The 25,301-nt window shown below is 45.3% G+C and overlaps 1 protein-coding gene and 1 long non-coding RNA gene across 3 annotated transcripts in view; one reads left to right on the forward strand and one right to left on the reverse strand.

The window, feature by feature from the left end:
• Positions 1-25,301, reverse strand: part of acap3a (ArfGAP with coiled-coil, ankyrin repeat and PH domains 3a) — a 385,203-nt gene that overhangs the window by 3,337 nt on the left and 356,565 nt on the right. The window contains exons 18-24 of the mRNA XM_072245228.1: positions 23,808-24,022; positions 23,280-23,378; positions 22,960-23,052; positions 15,910-16,130; positions 14,737-14,846; positions 10,696-10,806; positions 9,472-9,533 (exon numbers count right to left, since the gene is read on the reverse strand). Of these exons, the coding sequence (XP_072101329.1) occupies positions 9,472-9,533; positions 10,696-10,806; positions 14,737-14,846; positions 15,910-16,130; positions 22,960-23,052; positions 23,280-23,378; positions 23,808-24,022 (911 nt within the window). The remainder of the gene's footprint in view (positions 1-9,471; positions 9,534-10,695; positions 10,807-14,736; positions 14,847-15,909; positions 16,131-22,959; positions 23,053-23,279; positions 23,379-23,807; positions 24,023-25,301) is intronic.
• On the forward strand, positions 563-7,280 carry LOC140188696 (uncharacterized). Of its 2 annotated transcripts, none has more exons than XR_011883356.1 (3): positions 563-639; positions 1,490-1,825; positions 7,039-7,280. It is a non-coding gene; the product is annotated as an uncharacterized lncRNA (long non-coding RNA). The 2 variants fall into 2 exon arrangements; XR_011883357.1 differs by lacking the exon at positions 7,039-7,280 and adding an exon at positions 2,501-2,595.

Here is a 25,301-nt window from a genome sequence, read left to right on the forward strand (position 1 = left end):
CCAGCAACACAAGGTTCTCTTTGGTACTTTGGCAAGTTAACAGAAGTAGATCCATGCAACACACATCAATGTTGCTGGCGAACGCAGCAGGCCAAGCAGCATCTGTAGGAAGAGGTGCAGTCGACGTTTCAGGCCGAGACCCTTCGTCAGGACTAACTGAAGGAAGAGTGAGTAAGGGATTTGAAAGTTGGAGGGGGAGGGGGAGATCCAAAATGATAGGAGAAGACAGGAGGGAGAGGGATGGAGCCAAGAGCTGGACAGGTGATAGGCAAAAGGGGATAAACAGAAGTAGATCCATGGCAGCTTTAATATGAAACAAATAATAACGACACGTTTTCGTATGTCCGAGACCGTAGTTAACATACGTAAATCCGTTTACACAGCTGACTATTTTAGACCGTCCTTCTCCAAGAAGAATACTGTATTTATTTTCTGCCGTGAACCGTACTTTAGAATCTGCAGTCTTGTCTCACTCTGCTGAGTGAGCAGTAGAGGGCAGCATTTACTCGTTACTTGCTCCCCATCATCTGCAGAAGAGAAACTCAACACTTCTATGCTTTCGCCCAAGCTTGGACAATCTACGAGAGAATGAAATATACTTTCCATGATACAAGAAAGACTCCGGAAGAAGGGGAGAAGGTAACTTATTGCCCCGCTCTGTTACGCGCTCAACTACGTTTTAACCCTTTGTTTCTTAAATTAGTTCGTACAGTTGGCGTCGGTAACCCAGTGCCAGACAGATCATGAGACGATCTTCCTGATTGTCGCTAACAACCTTTGTTGAGAAGTGGTAGGTTGGGTCTGCGTTGCGCATAAAGGTTGTCCAATTTTCTGACACTCGGCCTGATAACATTAATATAACTCGCTGGAAGCCGCCTCTCCGCCCCCCCCCCCGCCAATCGGATGGATTTGCGGTAGAAATAGGAGGTGTATGTAAGTGGCGTGCAAACCCGCGAACTCCCGATGGAGTAACCTAGGTTAAAATTGACTCCTGGGCTCAGTTATAACTGGTACAGTATCCAATACCCATGGGAGCTTGTTCTACAGTATGGGATGAACGGGAAATACAGCAGAGAAGTTGTCCCAATGTTTGGGGTGGGAAGGGAGCCTTCGCTTCTCCATTAGCGGAGTTTAAACCACAAGCTCACCGCCGCCTCCCATTGTGCAGAATCCACCCCTTCCCCTAACGTTGGGACGCCGCCTCGGCCTTTCGACCCGACGGGAATCTGTAAACTAAGCTGCCCGATCTCTAATCGGGACAGGACGATTATTCATGAATATCCAGCCGCCCTAACCCGTACACCTGGATACACACTGCGTTCAAGACAGCATCAAATTTTTAGACTCAGCACCCTCTACCTTTTGGGGGGAGAAACCTGCAAATGCTGAAAATGGGAAATAAAACGGACGGTGGGAGAAATCGTCATGGGGTCGGGCAGTAACAATGGTGGGAGAAACATTTTTAACGTTTGATTTTCTTTCTCTCCAGAGATGCTGCCTGACCATCTCCATCTTTCTTAATGCATTGACGCATGGCAGCTTTACAAAGAATGCCGAATACAGAAACACTCCTTTCCAGTTCTGCTGGGTGGACTTCGTTCTCCCACAAGAGTGTTGCTAGTTAATATATTTTCCCCAGGGTTTTGGAGTACTGAGTGCAGTTCTGCTCATCTACCTACACGAACGATGTCAGTAAGATTGAAAGAGTTCAGGGAAAATTTACAAGAATGTTTCCGGGTACAATAAGAACTGAAGGCTGGTTCTTGTTTGAATTAATATCTGCAATATTCACATAACTCAGAAGCACGTTTACCGTGGTCTAAAGGTAATTGTTTTTAATGCCGGCTTTTCATTCAATGTTTTAATTAAGTTTACCATTATACTAGGCGTTAGGTTCCCAAACTCCAAACGATGGGATCTAAACTCCTGCTTCATGGCTATTAGTTCTATACAAAAGAATAGTCCAGTAGCGTTACCCTTCAACCTCCCCCCGCCCCACTTATTGAAACCACGTTTTTTTTTAAGAGATCCGTCTTTCGAACTTCTTTTGGAGACTAACCCTCTCCAAAAGGGACCATCTTAGCTTCCTCTCGCCATATGCGAACCTCAACGTGGCCACGTCAGCCCCAGTGCCCAGAGTTCAATACAAATACATTGCAGGAAGAGTGATACGGAATACAGAGGAGAAAATGTCCATTTCTGTTTTAAATCCTAAATAATTCTTTCCACCTTGCATTTTAGTTGAAGTTCCAACAGACCCCCTCAATCCTGGTCCATTCTTGTGTTTATTGGAGGTAGCGCGTACTTCGAAAATAAAGGTTTTTAAAAAAATCTCTGGGGCGATGCCATAGACAGAAAGATAAGAGATTGAAAAATTGATGGAAGATGGCGCAAGCTGCTTCCGGCACTTCTACTCTCTACTATTGTAACTGTTTTACTCCATACTGATCTGTTTGAGCAGTATGGAAGACAGTTTTTTACTTCTTGTATCTTGCTACAGGTGACAATAATCAATCAATTCCAATTCCGAAACTTTTTCCAATCTGTATGGGGCATCTGCGCGTCGAAGGGAACTCCTGCCAAGGACAGGGTATTCTGGGGTAAATCCACGGGCTCTCTACAATGTTTTAAATGTAACATTGATAATACGGTATTTGCATTGTTAAATGGTCTTTAGCAGTTTACCAAGCTTAGGCTGAAGTTCCCATGTTTTCAAGCGGCGTGTTGCCTTGCCTGATGTTCGGGCTGGCATTGATGGGTGTCAAACAATCGGACTATCCTAACATCTTGGGTCTCAACAATCCAAATGGTGTTTACGCACATAGCAGCCGTTCAACAACTACTGAGTGGCTGAGGGTGAAGGTCACACATTTCAATCTTTGGATATATTAGCCTTCTGAGACAGTGGGCCATTACAAAGTCAGCGCAATAAGGGGAAAAATAACAATTATAATCGTCTCCTCGCGTGTCGCCAGTGAGGAGACAATGAGATCAAAGCTGCTTACTCAAGGTCACCCAACAGGTCACGTTTTGGCTCCGCACTTTTAAAAAAAAACATATACAACATTCGTTCGTTCACCCCCACCCCTGAAACACTCAGTGAGCAGCCCCCATTGTGCTGATGCGGTGACAACATTGTTCTCTAAACGAGGAGAGATTTGTAATGGCCACTAAAAGAGAGCGATGGCCCTTTCACTTTATCTCTTGCGCCCACCTGTGAGGTTTAACCGCGTATTTGAAAAGACGCCACTTCCTCATTGCGGCACCAAGACTGACCCATTGGAACCGGTCTCCGAAGTCCGACCTGAACTTTCGACCTTCCGGCGAGCTTGAACCATAGCTGACATGCACAAGGGTCATGGGGGTGGGGAGTTGCAGGCAGGCCATGAGGCGGGACTAGAGAGATTGGGGTAAATTAAAACTAAAGCATCTGGATTACACCGACGAGCATTAATATTGATGCAATGCTTTTTTTAAAAAAAACCGAAAGTGATCAGTAAAGACGCGAGTGCAAGTGGCAGAATTACAACTCGAGTGAAACAAGAGCAAAAGTAAGCAAAGAATACCAGTTGAGGTTAGGATTTCAAACTGAATTTATTAACATTGTTTCAAAAGACAATAAGAAAGCAGACACAAGTGTAAATTGTACAAAGATATCCAGCGCCAGGATGCATCAGTTCGAATACAACATTCAGTACAGACAGAGAACGCACAGGCTCATGACAAAGCAGGCAGTGATAGGGTTAAGTTGCGTAGCATATTTACAGCGAGACTGCGGCCTACAGCAATTCTACACACTTTTCACAGCAACTACTTTAAAATGCGGGGTTGCACTTCCTACGATATCTAACACAGCACATACACGCAAAGTTTGCCGTGGTAATTTGCCAATTTATCATTTGGCATCGACTTCTAACTAGCCATTTGGTTTCCCCATCCCCACCACTCTCCTCTTCCCCCCTTGTATGCCCCGCCTGTAGGCACCGATTCCTGGGCAAAAGGTGTTCCAGTCTGTCCCTTCCCCAGGCTATCTGCTGCCTCCCACTCAAGCTCCCATCAGCAGGAGTCACGGAGCCAGGAGTGGAAGAACTCAATGTGCCTCTTCCGGGCCCCAACCCTGCCACAAACCACCGCCCCCCAGTCTCTAAACTTAGCCAGCCAACCTCTTTACACCGAATGAACCTGCAGCAGGAATGAGCTGCCGGTTCCCGCCGCAGCTTTACCTGGTTTGTCTCTCTCCGGTCTTTGGCAGGAAGTAACGGGCTTACAAATCGTGGGACGGGTGTGTTTTCAGATTAAAATAGTTTCAAATAAAACGTTTAAAACCTGCTCTAAATATCTCAGGGCACCACGTTACGTAGAGGGTTTTTTGTTTCATTTGGTCTTAAAGTGGCCACGTTTGTCAATGGCAATCTACAGGGCAAGGAGGTTACTTCGGACTCTGAGAGGAGGCAAGCGGTTTGCCGAGGGAACAGATGATTCGCAAGGTCTTCAATTTTGGGTGGAAAAGAAATGAACGTGTATAAAATCTTGGATTGCTTAATGTGGAATATGGTCCCACTGTACCCCTTTCAGTCACTCGTTTGCCTTCAAAAAAAGATTTAAGATGAAGATTTATTTATATCAGTGGCACAGGAAGTTCCGCAATATATACAAGGCAGATATACTGTAATGGCTTCTTACATATCTATACAGACGGTTCAAAAGATCCAGTGGCAGGTCGTTCAGGTGTATCTGTTTATGTTTCAGGTGACTATTAAGATGATCAAAGTATCAGTATTCAGATCTGAGATAGTTGCTAGCATTTGGAATGGGTTGAAGTAGTGTATCAAGCCCTGATTATGTACCTCTGTGCTCTGATTCGTTCTCAGTTTGACATTTGTTAAAAAAATATTTAAAATTGTAGCCAGACATTCTTCTTGAAATTGGACAATATCTGTTGAGAGTGCAGGGTCTAGGCTTGTGTCTCCAGTCCGTATGGGTCCCTGCCCATATTGGGTTTGAAGGAAATGAGGTGGCAGACATTCTAGCCAAGCAATCACTTTAAAAATCAGGGATGTAAATGTAGTGGTGCCTTTGGATAAAGGGGAGGCGAGAGCCATAAATTAATAAGTCTATTTGGTCACTGTGGTAACGATGTTGGGATAAGGAAAAAAAAGGGTGGCATTTATATAAAATTCAGAGGATGCTGGGAGCTCAGCTGGGAGATGGGTATAAATGGGTATAAGAGTTATAATGACACATCTATGTGTTGGTTATACTAGGTTGAATAGTTACTTGTTTAGAATTGGTATGCATGATACGGTCATTTGTAGGGGTGCACCTGTCAAGAAACGATGCAACATATAGTTTGAATGTAGATCTTATGAGGTGTAAAGGAAATATCTAATTGTTAAATTGAGATCTTTGGGATAGACACAGTTTAACATGAATACTTAGAATAGCACGCCGCTGTATCGTATATAAGTGTGTATCAGACTTGTTGCTATTATGTTATTTTTGGGGGTGGATGTACTTCCACACTCCAACTCAGTAGTTGGTGGTAATGCACCTGACGTTGGTCTGCCACCAGCCATTAAACTTTACAACATGACGACCCACGTGGAACCCTTTTGTCTCTGCCTCTCCTCCATTAGCTGCAGCACTGCGCAGCGACTACATGAGGGCAACTACAGATCCTAGTAATGTGCTGGGTTCCCTCTTCCTCAGTGTTGGGGTGGAGGACCTACTGAGTTCCTCCAGCATTTTGTAGGTGTTGCTCCGGATTTCCAGCAACTGCAGAATCTTGTGTTTATACGTTGCATAGAAGCTGGGTTTACTTTTGACTGCACTGTTTGGATGTAATCAGCCTCTGAACTGCTGCAAGGTAACTTAATACAACAGGGACAAAACTAAAACCTCTTCAAACTGGCTGACGCACATCAAAGTTGCTGGTGAACGCAGCAGGCCAGGCAGCATCTCTAGGAAGAGGTACAGTCGATGTTTCGGGCCAAGACCCTTCATCAAACTGGCTGATGAAGTGTGTGTGTGTGTGTGTGTGTGTGTGTGTGTGTGTGTGTGTGTGTGTGTGTGTGTGTGTGTGTGTGTGTGTGTGTGTGTGTGTGTGTGTATATGCGCGCCCCAGGAAGAGAGAGAGATTTGGCGCAGGTGAGTGGCTCTGAGTACAAACCAAATTGGCAACACAGTGTGAGGAGTCAACTTGCCTCATCATACCTTCAAGGCTGAGGTTGATATAGATACTAAGGGAAGGTATAGGCTTTGAAGATCAAGCAGAAACATGGACTTAGGACAAGCATTGATGGGGATATTGAAAGGCAAAGGAGAGTTGAGGAGCCTTTAGTCCAGGTGTACCCAACCTGGGGTCCGTGAACCCCTTGCTTAATTGTATAGGTTCATGGCATAAAAGAAAGTTGGGAACTCCTACTTTAGTCCAGTGCTGCTACAGTTAGAAAAGACAAGCATCCAAGAGTTGAAGAGGAGGCCTCTCTCATCATTATCACAAAGTAGTCCTGGCCACTGGGAAGCCCTGAATTGGGATCAAGTTCATTTTGGAATCGTTAGCTCACCTGGCAAAAAATACGGCCAAACTGCCCTGTAGCATGCCAGGAGTCCTCTAATGTGAACTCTCGTTTCCAGTGTTCGGGAGGGGAAAGTGTGTGGTTGGTGTTCATTCACTCTTCTGTTTATGCTGATTGCACCTACTTGCTTGTCTCCCTGTGGACAGCAGGCAGAAGTGCGAGAAAGCTCTGGGCATTCTCGCTCTACTGAATAGAGAATAAAAAACCCATTGAGTTCTGGGAGGCAAAGGGGTGTTTTTATTTTGTTTCTTTCTGCCCAAAGACCCATTTTACCGACTTGTAAGCCTTTTGTACTAGAGTATGAAACAAGGCTATGCACAGCATTTATTTGGAGATGTCAGCTATGACAAACCAGTTTAAAAAGTGTTCCATACACAAAAGTACAAGAAAGAATTTCAAACTGAAGTTTTTTTTGTTGCTTTTTCCTTTTGTTAAAATTGTACCTGTTGATATCCCATAGGCTGAGGCTTCGTGGCAAATCAAGCAGCTTTCACAAAACGTAATAAAATTGACCTTTTGAGAACTTGCCGTGTGCCCGAGGCTAAAACAACACAATAGAAATCTGCACCAGTGCGTTGCAGCAAATGAAAGCTCAGACATTTTATGTCTGTACTGTGCCGATACAAAACAAAGCGTGTCAATTTAAAAAAATACACTCTATGGTGTTACAAAAGAAAAAAAAAACACATCTCCAACAATAAACACAGCTACCTGTATTGGTTTCTTTTTCATTGCACTATTCCTCTGGGCAATTCATATAAATAAACACGTAAAACAACACTTCCACTGTCGAAAATTCAAAGTGTAACAGAAAACAATACTGTAAGGTTGGAAAAGTGCACCAAGTTGCTTTTATACATATAATCTAATTCATAGTCTATTTCATTTTAAATAAATTGTCCCAATTAGAACAAAACTCCTTTTTTAAATATTTACACAACTTCCCCTCCCACCCCCACAAAAATCTGATCTTTTTTTCCCGTTTGGAGAAACAGACATATCCAGCTTCTTAAGGAAAACCAAGCAATGCGTATCGTCCACACACAACACCAACTTTAACAGGCACAAAGCCAGAATCAATCCTATTCTTTTTTTTTAATAAACTGAAGGTCACCTGGTCTGCCAATGATAATTACCATCAAGATTAAAAGATATAAGGTCAGTGTCACCATAGAATGCAATCACAGAAAACCAAGCCCCTTCAGGACTGCTCAGGCTCTGGTACCAGATGCAGCATCTGCTTAAAGCAGCATTTGAATGATCAAAGTTCATATGGCTCAGCACTTCCCTATTCCTCTGCATTTCCACATATCGCTGTAGAAAAGATTAATATCATAAATATTAAGTTTCTTCAAGTTATTTAATAATAATTCCATGGGCAGTTAAAATAGCTCTTCATAAACTGCTGATGTTATTAAAGTGAGTCCTGTGAGACAACCGATTTGACTGCTAACTCTTTCCAATTTGCCTGAACGGTTATTTCCTGTTACCAAGGCAACAAATCCTGCAGCACCAATGCAACCGAGTCCAAGCACCGTGTTCCAGGTTTCTCCTTCGAACCTGGCAGACAGTGCCGCTAGTAATTAGGCCTGTACATTGATGAGACATTGTTGGTGAAAGCAGAGAAGGGTTTTGCTCGACTTGGTGACATGCGAAACAACCTCCCTTTGAAACAACGGATCTCAAATAAACCTGTGATATTTGTTACTCTTTTTTCTACCCCCTCCCCCCGTCATGTTTCCTGAGTCCTTGCTTGGGAGGACCTGCAAACGTAGGCATGTGCCCACAGAACTTGGGGTGGCCATCTCCAGCCCGAAGGTGCCAAAGGAAGCCCGCCACACATCTGGCTCTTGGAATAGTGTGCTGGACGCTTCTTTGAGCAATAATGCCAAAGCAGCAGCTGGAAAGGTCACTGGTCCTGGGTGAGATCCGCAAAAGGTGGGGACAATCCTGACCAGGGTCTTACCAAAGAGAACCAAGATAAACTACATTTAAAATGGAGGTCTTTCAAAACCAAATCTTTGAGCGTGATTATTTTTTAATAATAAACATAAGTTAACTTTCATGAGAATCAACTATTGATCTACACTGCATTTCACCCACAGTTTCACATTTAACTGAAGACGGGCTTTCATTTCTTACTTAAAGGCCGTTTTGCAAACTTAAAAACTCACTTGTAGATTCCTTTCCTTCTCTCTCTCCCCACTGTGGACATCACTGACTCTTGCTGTCGAGTTGCACAGCAGCCAGTAGCATTCCAACAGTCATGCATCACGGAGGCAGTGGCCACTGGCAAACTCTTAGCTAGTTTGACAGTCACTGCCAAGCCCTCCCTACTGCTATACCCAAGGATGCAATGCATCCGACTGGAATCACTGGGTCACTCTCCGGAACGGGAAAGCAGTACTTCTAGACCAGATGTGGGGGGAGCAAGTCCAATCCACTCCCACTGACTGATGAGATACTTCATTCAGTAAAGACTCCACACACTGCTGGTCTTTGTGGAACAGTGCCATGCAAGGGAAGGAGTCCAACAGTTAGGTAAGGGATGCTCCACAACTAACGCTTAATAACGGTGTGAAATGTTTCTGAATTACAAAATTCCATGATTGGCAGTGGTCACAGCAGAACCGAAAAATTGCGAAGGTCAGAGAGCTGTTCACACAAAAACCCAAGTGCTCTTCCTTTTCCTCTTTCACCAACAACAGCAGCTGTGCACAGGCGTGGAAGAAGTAGCCCATTACCACCCATGAGAAAACACAGTCAAGAAAGAGGCCCAGTTACATCACCCGGTCAGGGCTGCTTTCCTAGCATTCGTCTATCTTAAGACTGATAAACTCCTGTATGCACTTTCTGTACTGAAGCTCAGTAGGGCTGCTGCTGGGATATTGACCTGGCTGGCCAAAGGAACCTTCTGTCTCCCGCATCTCTTCATTCATCCTGGCTAACCGCAGCCTGTGGGCAAAGAGAGTACACATTAACATCGCTGTGCCGCTGTGCCAGGGAGGGGTTGGGGGGTTGGGGGAAGAGGGAGGGTACAACTCTTCACAGGTAAAACATTTCCAATCAGTGGGGGTTTAATCTGGGGGCTCCTGGCGGGTTGGATGCTTTCGTTGACGGAATCACTGGGCTAAAGTCAGTGCACATCAACTGAATCTTTCTCTATCTCTGTGAAGCTTTTAGGAAAAGTGTTCCCGGATCGGGGGTTAGTGGGGGATTAAAAACTGGCCGGTACATCTTGCTTACCTTGTTCACACTGACCTTGTCCCCAGTGGGCCAAATTGGACCCTCCAACAATAGTGGAAAAGTTGGATGTCAACAAATGGGATCTCTAATCTTGGACTTTGGCTCTGGAACCCATTCAAAGTTACAAACGACCCTCAAGTTTTAATGGATTGAGCATCGGAGCTGAGCCGAATCTTGCTCCTTCTCCACTGTACATACAACACCTCCGGTCATACCCTTTGGTTTGGAAATTTAGGCTGGGCTCAGCACCGGAAACACCAGGGGACCTCGGACTGGTTTCCCAACATAGAAAAGAACCATAAGATATAGGAGCAGAATTAGGCCATTCAGCCCATTGAATCTAATCCACTATTCAATCACATCTGATTTTTTATTCAATTCCCATTCTCCTGCCTTCCTCCCTTTACCATTCGATTTCTGCCTTAAAACTATGCAATGACTTTGCCTCCACTGCCCTCTGTGGCAACAAATTCCACAGATTCACCAGCCTCTGGCTGAAGAAACCCCTAGGCTGATCTCCACAGCAGAAGCAACAAGCTGGGGGTAGGACCCAGTACTGGTGAAGAGAGAGGGCAGGGCAGGTCTTATACCCGTGCTCTCCCATTTCTCCTTCAAAAGGAGTTTTCAGGAAGAGCATTGCACTCACTCTGCATTTTGCTGGCTTTTTCCTGAAGGGAATCTGCGCAGCAGGTAAACCCCAAAACAGAGTGTTTATCAACACTCACCAGTCACAGACACACTTCTTCACATTTGATAACAGGAATTACGAGAGGATTTGAAGTGTGGAAAAAAAAAATTAAATAATACCAGAGGCTACAAGTCTGAAACACGGTAACTATGTCACGGACCAGGAGTGGAGAGAGAGGCTTACAGCGTCACGATGTCTGCATTGGCAGCTTGAACTGCAATGCTGAGCGGATCCTGTCCATCGTCGTCCACTGCGTTCTGGTTGGCTCCTCGCTTGAGAAAGAGACATACCTGGCTGGAAAGAGGTTCACCCAAAGTCAGAACACACGCTTGCTTCACGGTGACACTCGACAAACAACGAATTGCATCAATACAGCATTTTTAACGCCAGTGCTTGGCAGGTTGCAGACTACTTTGTTATGCTGGGGCATAATTTTAAATTGTGTGGGCATGTGGCCAAGTGGTTAAGGCATTGGACTAGCGACCTGAAGGTTGTGAGTTCGAGCCCCAGCCGAGGAAACGTGTTGTGTCCTTGAGCAAGGCACTTAATCACACATTGCTCTGCGACAACACCCGTGCCAAGCTGTATGGGTCCTAATGCCCTTCCCTTGGACAACATCGGTGTCGTGGAGAGGGGAGACTTGCAGCATGGGCAACTGCTGGTCTTCCATACAACCTTGCCCAGACCTGCGCCTGGAGAGTGAAGACTTTCCAGGTGCAGATCCATGGTCTCGCAAGACTAATGGATGCCTTTACTTACTTTTAAACCTAAATTAACCTCCGCAACCCCTTGAGTGGCACAATATTGTCACGGTTTGGAGGTTTGCATGCCTCAAAGAACCGGAGAACTATGCTGGCTGGAGTTCGGGCTTCAAGCTTGGGCTCTTGGTAGGGTCACCCATGCCAAAGGCGTGGCCGAGGTCGAGTCGCTAGCTCAACACTCTACCCAGCATGGATGGAATGCGTGCAAGGGGCCGGCTGGATTTGAACCCAGTACCACTGGCCTTGAAGTCCGGTGCTCAGGAAAAGCTCCTACAAATAAAGATTAGAGAATATGCAGGCAAGTGGGACACAAGCAGCTCACACCAAAATTACAGAGCAAGTAGGATCAGGTGTGCAGACATTAAGAAGGGCTGGTGTGCTGCTCTGAAAGATGGCCAACTAGAAGCCCAGTATTCAATGTTTGTTGCTGGAGCTCCAGGGGCACAAATTCATCCCTTGGTTGGGTGTGCTACACAAGTAATGAAAAGCTCGCACACTGAACCCCACTTCTGAAGTTTAGTCCCCTTGCTCTGCCTCCGACAGCTGTGGAAGCCAAAAGCGTCGGTGTATTTAAAGCAAAAATTGATCGCTTCGTGATCGGTCAGGGCATCAACGGTTATGGCGAGAGGGCAGGTGTATGGGGTTGAGGGGATCCGGGATCGGCCATGATGGAATGGCAGAGCAGACTCAATGGGCTGAATGGCCTAACTCTGCTCCTGCGTCTTGTGGTCTTAAGGACCAGATTGATCCTTGCAAGTGACTGAATGCAGTCTCCTGGGAGACCGTGTGTTTACTGGACAGCTGTCCATTTCCAAGTGACAGGAAAAATACAGGTCAAAAATGACAAGTGAAATGGGCTCCAGTTTACTAACGGCAACTTCTTCCAAAGCCCAAGTGTGGGGCAGGGAAGCAGTGGGGGGGTGGGGGGAGGGGGGGAATGGAAAATAAAGCTTGTAGAGTAAATAGTGAATAAAGAGAGGCTAGGAGGAAAAGTAATAGACAACAGCTTAAACAAAAGGAAGGAAAGCATCCGCTTTAACTTGTCTGACGAGAGCAGCTCTTAGGTTTTGCGATAAGACAATAAGAAAACAAGAGCAGCTCTGGAACCATAACCTTATTGTCAGTGCATAGAGCCCAAAATCCCACAAATCTGACTGGCCGAGGGAGATGAGCACATTTGATGCCTTTGGTAGTGTAGCGGTGAGCGCGGTGTTATTACAGCTCGGGCTGCTGAGAGTTCAATTCTGACAGCATCTGTAAGAAGTATTTCCTCCCCGTGGAACGCGTGGGCTTTCTCCAGGCAAATAACCTCTTCCTGACTGTCAACAAGGCAAAGGAGGTGGTTATCGACTCAGAGAACTCGCACCACTCACACCCCTCTTTACGTCAGCGGCACAGCAGTTTCAAACCCCCAGAAGTGCACATCACACATGGTCTCTCACGGTCCCAGAGCACATCCTACAGAGTCAGGAAAGCTCATCAATACTTCCATGTTCTGGGGGTGGGGGGTGCTGAGGAGAGCTGGACTGCCTACGTCTATAGCACTACTCACAGATGCGCAGTGGAGAGATCCAAACGAGCTGCATCACTGCTTGGTACAGAAACTGCACTGTGCCGGGCAGGAAGGCTCTACAGTGGGCAGTCAACACTGCCCAACGCGCCACGGGCACCAGCCTTCCCGCCATCAAAGACAAATATACAGAAAGGTGCCGGAAAAGGGCCAGTAACATCATGAAGGATCCCACCCTCCCTGCCCGTGGACTGTTTGTCCCACTCCCATCAGGGAGGAGGCTATGTAGCATCCCCACCAGGACCACCAGGCTCAGAAACAGTTACTTTTCCCTCAGCAGTCAGGCTGATCGACACCTCCCACTAACTCCACCACGGCTTTACTATTTCCCATCAATCACCTTAAGTACAGCCTAGAGTCACTTTATGGGCAATCTATGTACATAAGGTATCTTACATGTTTATATTTATTGTGTGTTTTAAATATCATTGTGTCCTTTATCTTTTGTTTCTTTTGTGCTGTATCAGATCTGGAATAACAATTATTTTGTTCTCCTTACACTTTTGATAAGAAAATGACATCAGACAATCTTGAATCTTGGTTGGGAGCTATTTGATAGAGTGAGGAAATGGGTGGGGGAGGGGATGAGGGATGATGGGAGGGGATGAGGGGATGAGGGGATGAGGAGATGAGGGGATGAGGAGATGAGGGGATGAGGAGATGAGGAGATGAGGAGATGAGGGGAGGGGTGAGACTGCAGAGACAGAGTCACAGAAGGAATTCATTACCAAAAATGAGAATCTTAAATCTGAGTTTATCTGGGGACACTAGAACACTTGGAAACAGTACGAAGGTAAAAGTGTAACTTGGTGTAAGGCAGGATTCAAATGACTGAGAACTGGGTGAGCTGCAGGTGGGGGAGGATGAGATTCTGGGCCGATTACTCCAGCATCTGGAGTTACCAAAATGAGGTAACCAACGTCCCCTCTAATTTATAATGATCAGTCTGCGCAAAAATCTTTTGCCCAGTGACAACAACATGAGTGCACTGTTATTCTTTTTACAGCTAGCAAAACACTGTCAAAAAGAACTTTGATCTCTGGATTTGTTCATCTGCACTCTCACAAAACATACGTAGCAGGCCGGTAGTGGGCAATGAAGGACTTTTTCGCCAGAGCTTTTGCACACCATCCGTATGTGATTTGCTTGCTCAATGATGCTTTCAAAAGTCAAGTTTCCAAATATCACTCCACTTCTTCCCATTTGCAAATTCTCCAACAACTTTTGCATTGCGACAATACACACAGGTAACACCAGTTTCTGTACTGTACATAAATATTTCTTGTAGCTGCATGTTCCTGACCTCATGAGCTTTCGGTGTGGCAGTTTCTACTATTTCATTAAGCCATTCCGCTATAAGTGAACTAGCAGTTCTTTTGCGCTTCACACCCTTTGTTTCTTTGGAATTCAACATAGTGAATCAATAATTTCTTCAACTAAAAACAGTAAAAATAAACCATTTCTAAAATCTGCAGACAAATAATTGCCAACTCCATCATGTCAACACCATCCACAACACAAATCGGAAAAGGAAATGTGATTGTGTATGATTGTGAAATATACTTAACATGGCAACAAAGTAGAGGGTGACAACCTTTTGTGCGCTAGTAGCAAAAGATGTGTGCGCGTGCACACTTTAGAGGGAACACTGGAGGTAACATGTTTGATAGAGATGATCAGACATGGGAAGTATACCACAGTGGGTGGGGTTTTTTGGATTGTGAACAGTGTAAGACAGGCTGATCCTATTGCTCTGGAAGGGGCGAATGGTGTTCATTTTGTGGCTCCTCAGCTGTGGAAGCATTGGCTCATCGAAGAAACACACAGAAGATAAAACTGCCTTACAAAGAATTTGTGCTGGTCTACAGAAGGGAGTTAGAAAACGTTCCTTACCCAGTGTGTCCCAGGTAGGTAGCATGGTGAATTGGGCCACGCTCGCGAACGTCTTTTTGATTTACATCAGCACCATTCTGCAGCAGAAATTCACAAGCAACAAGAGAACCCTATTGAAGACAAATGCATCCAATAAAAGACAGGTTATCCAAGACCGATGGAAGCAGACAATGCAACAATTACTGTATAAAGAATGAAAGGACAGTATTATGAAAGAGCTGCATCTGTACAACTTGTGGAGTTACAGAGTCATACAGCACAGAAACTGACTCTTCAGCCCCCCCCACTTTAAACTAACTATCAACCATGTACACATGTCCCATACTAATCACAATTTATTCTCCCCACAGGGATCACCAGCTGCCCCTGATTCTTCCATTCACCTGTACAATAAGGGGCGATTTACACCGGTCAATTAACTATCAACCAACTTCGTGAAGTTTAAGGTCTAGTCACACCCTCCTCGCTCTGCATTGAGTGTTCCAGCTGCCACCAAGACTTCATTAACATTCCTGGGACATCCACCTTTTAAAGAGAAAATTATCTTCCAACTTACACACCATTCTCATTAAGAAATATCGCCTCTTTGCTGTTGGCAAGTATAACTCCAGGAACTTCTGACCTGGCTGCACTGTGGGACCATCTTTACCAGACAGAGCGCTACATTCTCCTGGGCAATTTTGGCAGGCAATAAATGTTAGCTTTATTAACACCCACAGCCAAAGTATAAATATGATCCTACACTTTATCATTTGCCTGCTCTGAACTTTTTCCAGTAGCCTCTACACTTTATTCTGCATTGTTATTGTTATACCCTTTTCTAGGCCAATACACTGTGTATGACTTTTATCTGTATAAACAGAACACAAAACAAGCTTTTCACTGTATCTTGGTATCTGAGACAAGAATAAACTAATACCAAATACTCAACACAGTTCAACATTCTTCACCCATGGCCAGAGTAGATCTGATCAACTGGGGCCAGTGTCATACTTGCTACCATCCACGAAAGTACTGACATCCACACTACTGCTAAGACACCTGCCAGTTCACAGTATCACTGTCCCTTCTAGTTTTTTTTTAAAACAAGAAACTCCCGTTACACTGTCCTCAAACTATTCCACAAGCTGGAACACCTGTCATAGTAAAAAATAAGTAAGTGCACAAACCCACCCCGATGACTGCTTGGATCAGTGGGGTTTTGTTCTCGTCCTCCTCGTTGACCCAGTTGACATCAGCCCCGTGAGCCAGTGCTTCAGCCATGACCGCCAGGTTGCGGGCCTGTGCTGCCTTGTACACCAGGATCCCAGGGTGCAGTTCTCGGAGATCCTCGGAGTCAGACGCCTCTGGCTCAATCTCCGCCTCGCCGCTCGATTCCTCCGAAACTTCACTCACTGTCAAGAGCGAAATGATAGTCAGCCACTTCCGCACACATCTGCAGGCACTGGGATCACAGAGGTACTGTGCAGGATGTTAAACCAGGGAGGTAGGTTTATATAGTCTGCAATGGTTGAAAGCAGACGGAATGAAAGAACCCATTTGAGCTACATTCTGAGCACCTGAGCATGCAGTGTGCTGGGGTGATGTTCTAACGCAGGGCCACTTGTTCAGAACTCGCCTGGGAACAGCACACATCGAAAACTCCATGCACAAGTTTTTGCACCCATTCGTGAGAAAGGGGCATAGACCTGAAATCTCACCTCCGATTCTCCCTCCTGCCCTGCACAGTATGCCCAGCAGATGATTCTTTCAGTATTTGCAGTTTTTTTGGCTTTTCAATTATTGTATGGCTTGACCATTGTTATTGTATTGACATAGGAGCAGAATTAGGTCATTTGGCCCACTGAGTCTGCTCCGCCATTTTATCATTTTCAGCCCCAATCCCCATATCCCTTCATGCCCTGACCAATCAAGAATCTGTCAATCTCTGTCTTAAATTTACATAAAGACTTGGCCTCCATAGCTGCCTGTTGCAAAGACTTCCACAGATTCACCACTTTCTAGCAAAAGAAATTCCTCCTCATCTGTTTTAAAAGGACAGCCCTCTATTCTGAGGCTGTGTTCTCTGGTCTTAGACTCTCCCACCTTAGGGAACATCCTCTCCACATCCACTCTATCAAGGCCTTTCACCATTCGAAAGGTTTGACTGAGGCCACCCCTCATTCTTCTGAATTCCAGTGAATACAGACATAAACGCTCTTCATATGACATGCCATTCAACCCTTGGATCATATCTGTAAACCTCCTTTGAACCCTCTCCAGTTTCAGCACATCCTTTCTAAAAGGGCCCAAACCTGCTCACACTACTCTAAGTGATCCTCACCAGTGCTTTATAAAGTCTAACATTACATCCTTGCTTTTGTATTCTTCTTAGTCCTCTTAAAATGAATGCTAACATTGCATTTCCTTCCTCACCACAGACTCAACCTGCAAATTAACCTTTAAGGAATCCTGCACAAGAACTCCCAAGTTCCTTTGCATCTCAGTCTTTTGTATTTTCTCTCCATTTAGAAAATAGTCAACCCTTTCATTTCTGCTACCAAAGTGCATGACCGTACACTTCCTGACACTGTATTCCATCTGCCATTTCTTTGCCTATTCTCCTAATATGTCTAGGTCCTTCTAGTAGCGCCTCTACTTCCTCAAAACTACCTGCTCCTCCACCTATCTTTATATCATCTGCAAACTTTGCAACAAAGTCATCAATTCCATCATCCAAATCATTGGTATATAATGTAGAAAGAATCAGTCCCAACACAGCTCCTGTGGAACACCACTAGTCACCGGCAGCCAGTCACAAAAGGCTCCTTTAATTCCCACTCTTTGCCTCCTGCCAATCAGCCATGCTACAATGGATAAGCTATTACCATGGGCTAATAGCTTGTTAAGCACTCATGTGTGGCACCTTGTCAAAGGCCTTCTGAAAATCCAAGCACACGACATCAACCGATTCTCCTTTGTCTATCCTGCTTGTTAATTCTTCAAAGTATTCCAACAGATTTGTCAGGCAAGATTTTCCCTTTAGGACACCATGATGACTACGGCCTATTTTATCATGTGCCTCCAAGTACCCTGAGACCTCATCCTTAATAATCAACTTCTCAACCACAGAGGTCAAACTAACTGGCCTGTAGTTTCCTTTCTTCTGCCTCTCTCCTTTCTTGAAGAGTGGAGTGATTTGCAATTTTCCAGTCTTTCAGAACCATTCCAGATATCTAGTGATTCTTGAAAGATCATTACTAATGCCTCCACGATCTCTTCAGTCACCTCTTTCAGAATCCTAGTACATATACCATCTGGTCCAGGTGACTTATCCACCTTCAGACCTTTCAGTTTCCCCAAGAACCTTCTCCCTAGTTCTACCATACTGCTAGTGTTTTCCACAGTGAAGGATGATGCAATATACTTATTCAGTTTGCCTGCTATATCAGTGTCCCCATTACTAGCTCTCCAGCATCGTTTTCCACCAGTCCAATATCCACTCTCATCTCTCTTCTGCACTTACGTATCTGAAGAAACTTTTGCTATCCTCTTTAATATTTTTATTATCTTATTTTTGTATTCCATCTTTACCTTCTTAATGACTTTTTTTAGTTGCCTTCTGTCAGTTTTTCAAAGCTCCCAATCCTCTAACTTCCTACTAATCTTTGCTCTATTATATGCCCTCTTGTTGACTTCTATGTTGTGTTTGACTTCTCTTGTTAGCCATAGTTGTGTTCTTTTCTTTAGAATACTTCTTCCTCTTTGGGATATATATAATCCTGTGCCTTCTATTCACCCTTATTGATTTTGTCGCACCATGTTCAACCTTCTGATTCCCAACTTTGTCTGAGGTCTTATCAACATCTGCCTCCACAACCTCTCCACTAACAGCTCTTGCACTCAGGTTCCTACCCCACTGCAACTCTGGTTAAAACCCCACCATGCAGCATTAACAAAAATTCCCACTAGGTTATTAGTCTCCCTCCAGTTCAGATGCAAACCATCCCTTCTATACAGGTCCTACCTTCCCTGGAAGAGAGCCCAATGATCCAAAAATCTTATGCCCCCCAATAAGCAGCCCAAAACAACTCACAATACTCCAAGGGTGGTCTGACCAATGCTTTGTAAAGCCTCAGCATTACACCATTGCTTCTGCATTCTAATCAGCTTAATTTAATGCTGACGTGGCATTTGCCTTCCTTACAACCAACTCAACCCGCAAGTTAACCTTTAAGGAATCCTGCATGAGAACAGTCCCTTTGCATCTCTGATTTTTTAAATTTTCTCCCCTTTTAGAAAATAGTCCACTCCTTTATTCCTTTTGCCAACATGCATGACTATACACTTCCAATCATCTTTGGCCAGCTCATCTCTCCTATCTCTGTATTTTCGCTTTACTCCACTATAATACTGATAAATCTGATCTGAGCTTCTCCTTCTCAAACTGCAGGGTGAATTCTATCATATTATGATCACTGCATCTCTAAGGGTTCCTTTACCTTAAACTCCCTAATCAAATCTGGATCAGGACATAACATCAAATCCAGAATAGTTGTGCCCCTCTTGGGCTGCTCTGAAAAGCCATCTCATAGGCATTCTACAAATTCCCTGTCTTGGGATCCAGCACCAACCTGATTTTCCAAATCTACCTGCATGTTGAAATCTCTCATGGCTTTCCCAACATTGCCCTTTTTACATTTCCTTTTCTATCTCCCACTGTAATTTGTAGCCCACATCCTGACTACTGTGTGTAACTTCCATCAAGGTCTCTTTAGACTTGTCGTTTCTTAACTCTACCTGCAAGGATTCTAATCTTCAGATCCTGCTGTATGTCATCTTTCTAAGGATTTCATTTCATCTGTTTTTAACCAACAGAGCCACTCCACCCCCTCTGCCTAGTTGCCTGTCCTTTCGATACAATGTGTATCCTTGGATGTTATACTCCAAACTATTACACTCCGTTACACTTTTAACTCATCCCACTGACTCCAATTTTACCCTATTACCTGCCTGTTCTTTCTCACAGTCTCACTACATCTAGTTGTATACCAACTGCCCCATCCTCAGCCCTATCACTCTGATACCCATCCCCTGCCAAGTTAGTTTGAACCCTCCCCAACAGTTCTAACAAACCTGCCCGCAAGGACATTGGATCCCCTCAGGTTCAGATGTAATCTCTCCTTTTTGTACAGGTCATACATCCCCCAGAGAGATCCCAATAATTTAGAAATCTGAAACCCTGCCCCCTGCACCAATTCTTCAGTTATGCATTCAGCTGCCAAATTATCCCATTCTTACCCTCATTGGCATGTGGCACAGGCAGCAATCTAGAGAATACTACCCTGGAGGTCCTGTTTCTCAGCTTTCTGCCTAACTCCCGATATTCTCTCTTCAGGACCTATCCCTTTTCCTACCCATGTCATTGCTACCAATTTGCACCATGACTTCCAGCTGTTCTCCCTCCTCCTTTAGAATGCTGTAGACCCAGTCTGAGACATCCCCGACCCTGGCAACGTACCATCCTGGACCTCCACACAAGTGCTGAGACACAGGCAAGGTCACAGTATGTATGGAGTGTCAAGGGTGTGTAAGATTTATGCCACTGCATGATAGTGTGGTGGCTAGTGAAACTTTACTGCGCTAGTGATTGAGGTTCAATTCCCATCACCATCTGTAAGAATCTTGGTACATTCTCCCTGTGATCATGATGGTTTATTCCAATTTCCTCCCACATTCCAAAGACGTTCAGATTAGTAAGAGCTAGTAAGCTGCAGACATGCTACATTGGCGTCAGAGGTATGAAGACACTTGCAAACTGCCCCCAGCATGTATTTGGACTGGGCTGGTCATTGATGCAAACAACACACTTCAAGGCATGTTTTGAAGTACAATGTGACAAATGCAGCTTTTTTTCCCTCTGTATTTATGGAGTCTGAGTCGCACAGCCCAGCGACAAGCCACTGTCCCAGGTCACCTATTCTGCAGTGAGCAACCAAGCTCCCATGACACTAACCCTAAACCAGGGGTTCCCAGCCTTTTTTACACCACAGACCCCTACCATTAACCGAGGGGTCCATGGACCAGGTTGGGAACTCCTGCCCTAAACTAATTCTAATTAGCTCTCCTCACATCTTCGATGCCACTGTACAATAAAGGATCATTTACAGTGGCCAATTAACTATCAACCTACCTTATAAAGTTCAATGTCTATGTCCAACGCTCTCCCTTCTCCTCCCCCAGCCCACTCAGCTCACAGGTACAGCAGCCACCAAAACCACTCTTTAACAGATCCAAACAACAGGAATTCTGCAGATGCTGGAAATTCAAGCAACTTCTCTAACTTCCGCTAATGCCCCACCTCCCCCTCGTAACCTATCTGTTATTTATTTTTATGCACACATTCTCTCTCTCACTCTCCTTTTTCTCCCTCTGTCCCTCTCACTATATCCCTTGCCCATCCTCTGGGTCCCCCCCACCTTGTCTTTCTCCCCGGGCCTCCTGTCCCATGATCCTCTCATACCCCTTTTGCCTATCACCTGTCCAGCTCTTGGCTCCATCCCTCCCCCTCCTGTCTTCTCCTATCATTTTGGATCTCCCCCTCCCACTTTCAAATCTCTTACTATCTCTTCCTTCAGTTAGTCCTGACGAAGGGTCTAGGCCTGAAATGTCGACTGTACCTCTTCCTAGAGATGCTGCCTGGCCTGCTGCGTTCACCAGCAACTTTGATGTGTGTTGCTTTAACAGATCCTTCCAGTCCCAGGACATCCACCGCTTAAAGCAGGGGCTCTTAACCTTTTTTTATGCCTTGGTCCCCTTTGCCAGTCTGGTGAAGCCTATGGACCCCTTCTCAGAGTAATGTATTTACATATATAAGATAAAATTCATTGGATTACAAAAGAAACCAATTATGTTGAAATACAGTTATCACAGGTACTGCTAATACTACGGTGGTTTGTTGCTTACATTCATATTTGAAGGAAATGCTAAATTTCAGTTAAAGGCTAGTGAAAATAAAGATGTAAATTTTTTCCCAACCAAGTTCACAGACCCCCTGGAATCGACCATGGACTTCTGAGGAGCCCAGATTAATGACCCTTGGTTTAGAGGGTTAAGAGCAGCAAATTCCCTTCCAAGTTCCACACCATTTTCATTTGGCAATTCACAGTGATCACTTAACTTGCCCACATACATTTTCAGAACCTCGCATTTCAATTAAAGTGTAACAGGTTTCACTTTTAAAGATTTTCTCGGATTCCAAAGTTGCCGACCCACTGTGTTCCCCTTGCACAAGTACTACTCTTTAGGTTGCCTCAGTGGAGTGTCCACTTAAGGACAGGTGGTCAATGAGTTGAAAGATCAAGTTGAAAGATGAGTTGAAAGGTTAAGTGTGTAATCTGGGAAAAAAAATCAACCAAATGTGGCAAGAAAGATGGGACAGGGAGGGGAAAGGGAGGCATTTATATCAAATACAAAAGAGTGTTGCAGGTACTAGGGTAGGTAGTGGATACAGAAGAGAGGAAACTGTGTGGACTAGGTTAAGGCTGGGGCACTGTGCATTAAACAAAACATTGAAAATGATAGGGAAACACCAGACAGGATTGTGTGAGGAATGTCAGGAAGAGGAGTCAGTAGAACATGTAGTTCTGAGTTGCAGCAAGTATGGGATACAGATAGAGATGATAAGAATTAATCTAAGGGAATTGGGGGTGCAGCAATTCACATTAAAAGGTTTGCTGGGCATGGGTGAGAGAGTACAGGTCAGGGTATTTTTAGCTTTTTTAAGGGGTACAGGGGTTTTTTATAGGATATGATAGATAAACAGGAATAGGGTACTAGGATGGCCAAAGATGGGAGGATAAAGTGTAGGTTAGGGTATGTGTGTGTGCGTGTGATTGGGTGAAGGGATTTAGAATATAAGTCTATTACACACTCCAGAGCAGAAGGTGGCGGTAATGCACCATTAAGCTGGGTGCCAACCGTCGTAAAAGAAGAAGAAGAAGATCATTCAGCCTTAGGAGGCATCGCATAAACACATCATCATACACAGATGTACACCTTCCAGCAGGGTCACAGCACAGCAATTGGGACCACTGACCAGTCAGGGCACATTCCAAATCTTGAGAGACATTTAAGAGATTTTTGATGCGGAGTGCGTACTGCTGGAAGGAAGGTGTAGCGGTTAGATCAGAAACTTGTGGCCCACAGGGTTCCCGGGAGAGAGAAGTTGGGAACAGGACTAACCTTCTTCAGTGACGCTGTCGACAACCGTGCCGAAGAGCAGGACATCGGTGCTGCCATCAGTGCTCCCGCCCAGTCCGCTGTCGCTGCTCAGACCTGCGGGGCCGGGAGGCAGAGAACAGGACAAGGTCAGCACCTGCACGCTGGTAAAGGTCGACGAGAGAGCGTGTGGTGGGGAACAAGAGGCCAACAACGCTGCAAACCCAGTCACCTCTGCATCAGCCTCGACAAGGCCGCTACAGTACGTTCAGTCGGTGTCTACACCGTCTGTACGATGCACGGGGGAGGGGCAGCGCGGTGGAAGCTGATGAGAACATACTTACTGCGAGGTCCTGCTGTCGTGTCGAAGTAAGAAAAGAGCGAGTCAAGCTCGTCAGGACAGAAGAGTGAATCTCTTCGAAATTTCCTCTCCAGCGCAGCAGCTGCATTTCACAAGGGTGACAGGCAGGAAGAAAAGGAACAATTAGCCAAGCCAGGAAACTGCTGGGGGTTACAACACTGGTCTCTTCTCCACACACACACCCTACTTCTCCCACTGCTCTCCCCTTCGACAGACCTGCGCGGTGCAGTTCTGCAAAAACTCAGCAACTTTGACCCATTGTAATGCAAGTCGAGGCAGTGAGTACTCAATATAATTGGGGGTGGAGCAGAAACTGCCATCTGTGCCCTGGTGGGGGCCACATGCACTTCAGAAAGGGCCACTAGAGGGTTTCATACCAGGAGAAAATGGAGCAAAATTCGCTGCCACTCTCCGTAGTCGGCTTTGCGTGTTGGAGGTCTGGAAGCAGACGTTAAGAATTAAACAGGAGGCAGAAATGTAACGAAATGGGACGGGGTAATTGGACTCTCACCGGCTGCGAATGTTGCCGGTGACACGTTACCGGTATCCTGCCGGTACCTCCGCCGGGCCGTCGGTGCTTTGGTGGAGCTGTTGTGCCGTCGGCACTTTTTGACGCTCCATCGCCGCGGTTTCCTTTCCGCGTCCGTAAGCGCTTCGGCGTTTGGCAGCTTTTTGAGGAACTTCTTCTCCACGTATTTGGCTTTGATCCACGCTTCCTTCTGCTGCCTGGAAGGTTTGGTAAAAATCTAAATGTCAGATGCCTTCCAGCCACATTGAGCACACTTACAGCCGAAGGGGGTGGGGGTTGTGAGCAGTATCACAGAGTGGAGAACACCGAGTTAGCTCCAGAGGCTTTCCTGTCCAGCAGGACCATTGCTTTTCTCTCGGAATCAATGCTGAGCCATACACACTTGGAAACTCTCAGATTCCGTTCACAAGCTGCTACATTATGTTATAAGGCCAGAAGACATGGGAGTACAATTAGGGCATTTGGCCCATCATGTCTGCTCCGCCATTTCATCATGGCTGATCCAATTTTCCTCTCAGCCCCAATCACCTGCCTTCCCCAACTCCGTATCCCTTCATGCCCAGACCAGTCAAGAATCTATCAACCTCTGCCTGAAATATACATAAAGACAGCTGCCTATGGCAATGAATTCCAAAGATTCACCACTCTCTGGCTAAAGAAATTTCTCCTCATCTCCGTTCTATTCTGAGGCTGCGTCCTCTGGTCTTAGACTCTCCTACCATAGGAAACATCCTCTCCACATCCACTCTGTCAAGGCCTTTCAACATTTGATAGGTTTCAACTAGGTCACCCCTCATTCTTCTGAATTCTAGTGAATACAGGCCCAGAGCCATCAAATGCTCCTCATATGACAAGCCATTCAATCCTGGAATCATTTTCACGAACCTTCTTTGAACCCTCTCCAGTTTCAGCATGCCCTTTCTAAGATAAGGGGCCCAAAACTGTCCACAGTACTCCAAAAGAGGCCTCACTCCACCTGATGTGTCCAGGCCGGTAGGAGGTAAATGAAAGCCTCTTGCTTCGCTGGTTGACATAGATGTTGGCCAGAGATACCATGTTCTCATCCACAATCAAATATCCCTCATCTATGTTTACACCCAAGTTGTTTGTCTGAGGCGCTGGATTTAGTTTGTTGTCTGGACCCTGCATCATCGGACCATGTGGGGTTGCAGAAGGTAGTGCTGCTGCCTTGCAGCTCCAGCAACCCAAGTTCGATAGGTCAATTAGCTGTTGTAAATTACCCCCAGTCTCGGAGGGTGGTAGGAGCAGAATTTATGGGAGTGTGAGGGAGAATAGTTTACAGGGAAATGAGTGAGGGAGTGGGACCTGATGAAATTGTCCCCAGAGTTGTCCTGATCTCAATGGGCTGAATGAGCTCCGATGTTGTAAGGAGATTAAAAAAAGAGAAACTTTTGAATGCAAAATAAAACTAAATTCTAGCAATGATATTGATTTCTCTAACTTCCGGTGATTTCT

The sequence above is a fragment of the Mobula birostris genome, chromosome 27 (genome assembly GCF_030028105.1).
Source record: "Mobula birostris isolate sMobBir1 chromosome 27, sMobBir1.hap1, whole genome shotgun sequence".
NCBI lineage: Eukaryota > Metazoa > Chordata > Chondrichthyes > Myliobatiformes > Myliobatidae > Mobula > Mobula birostris.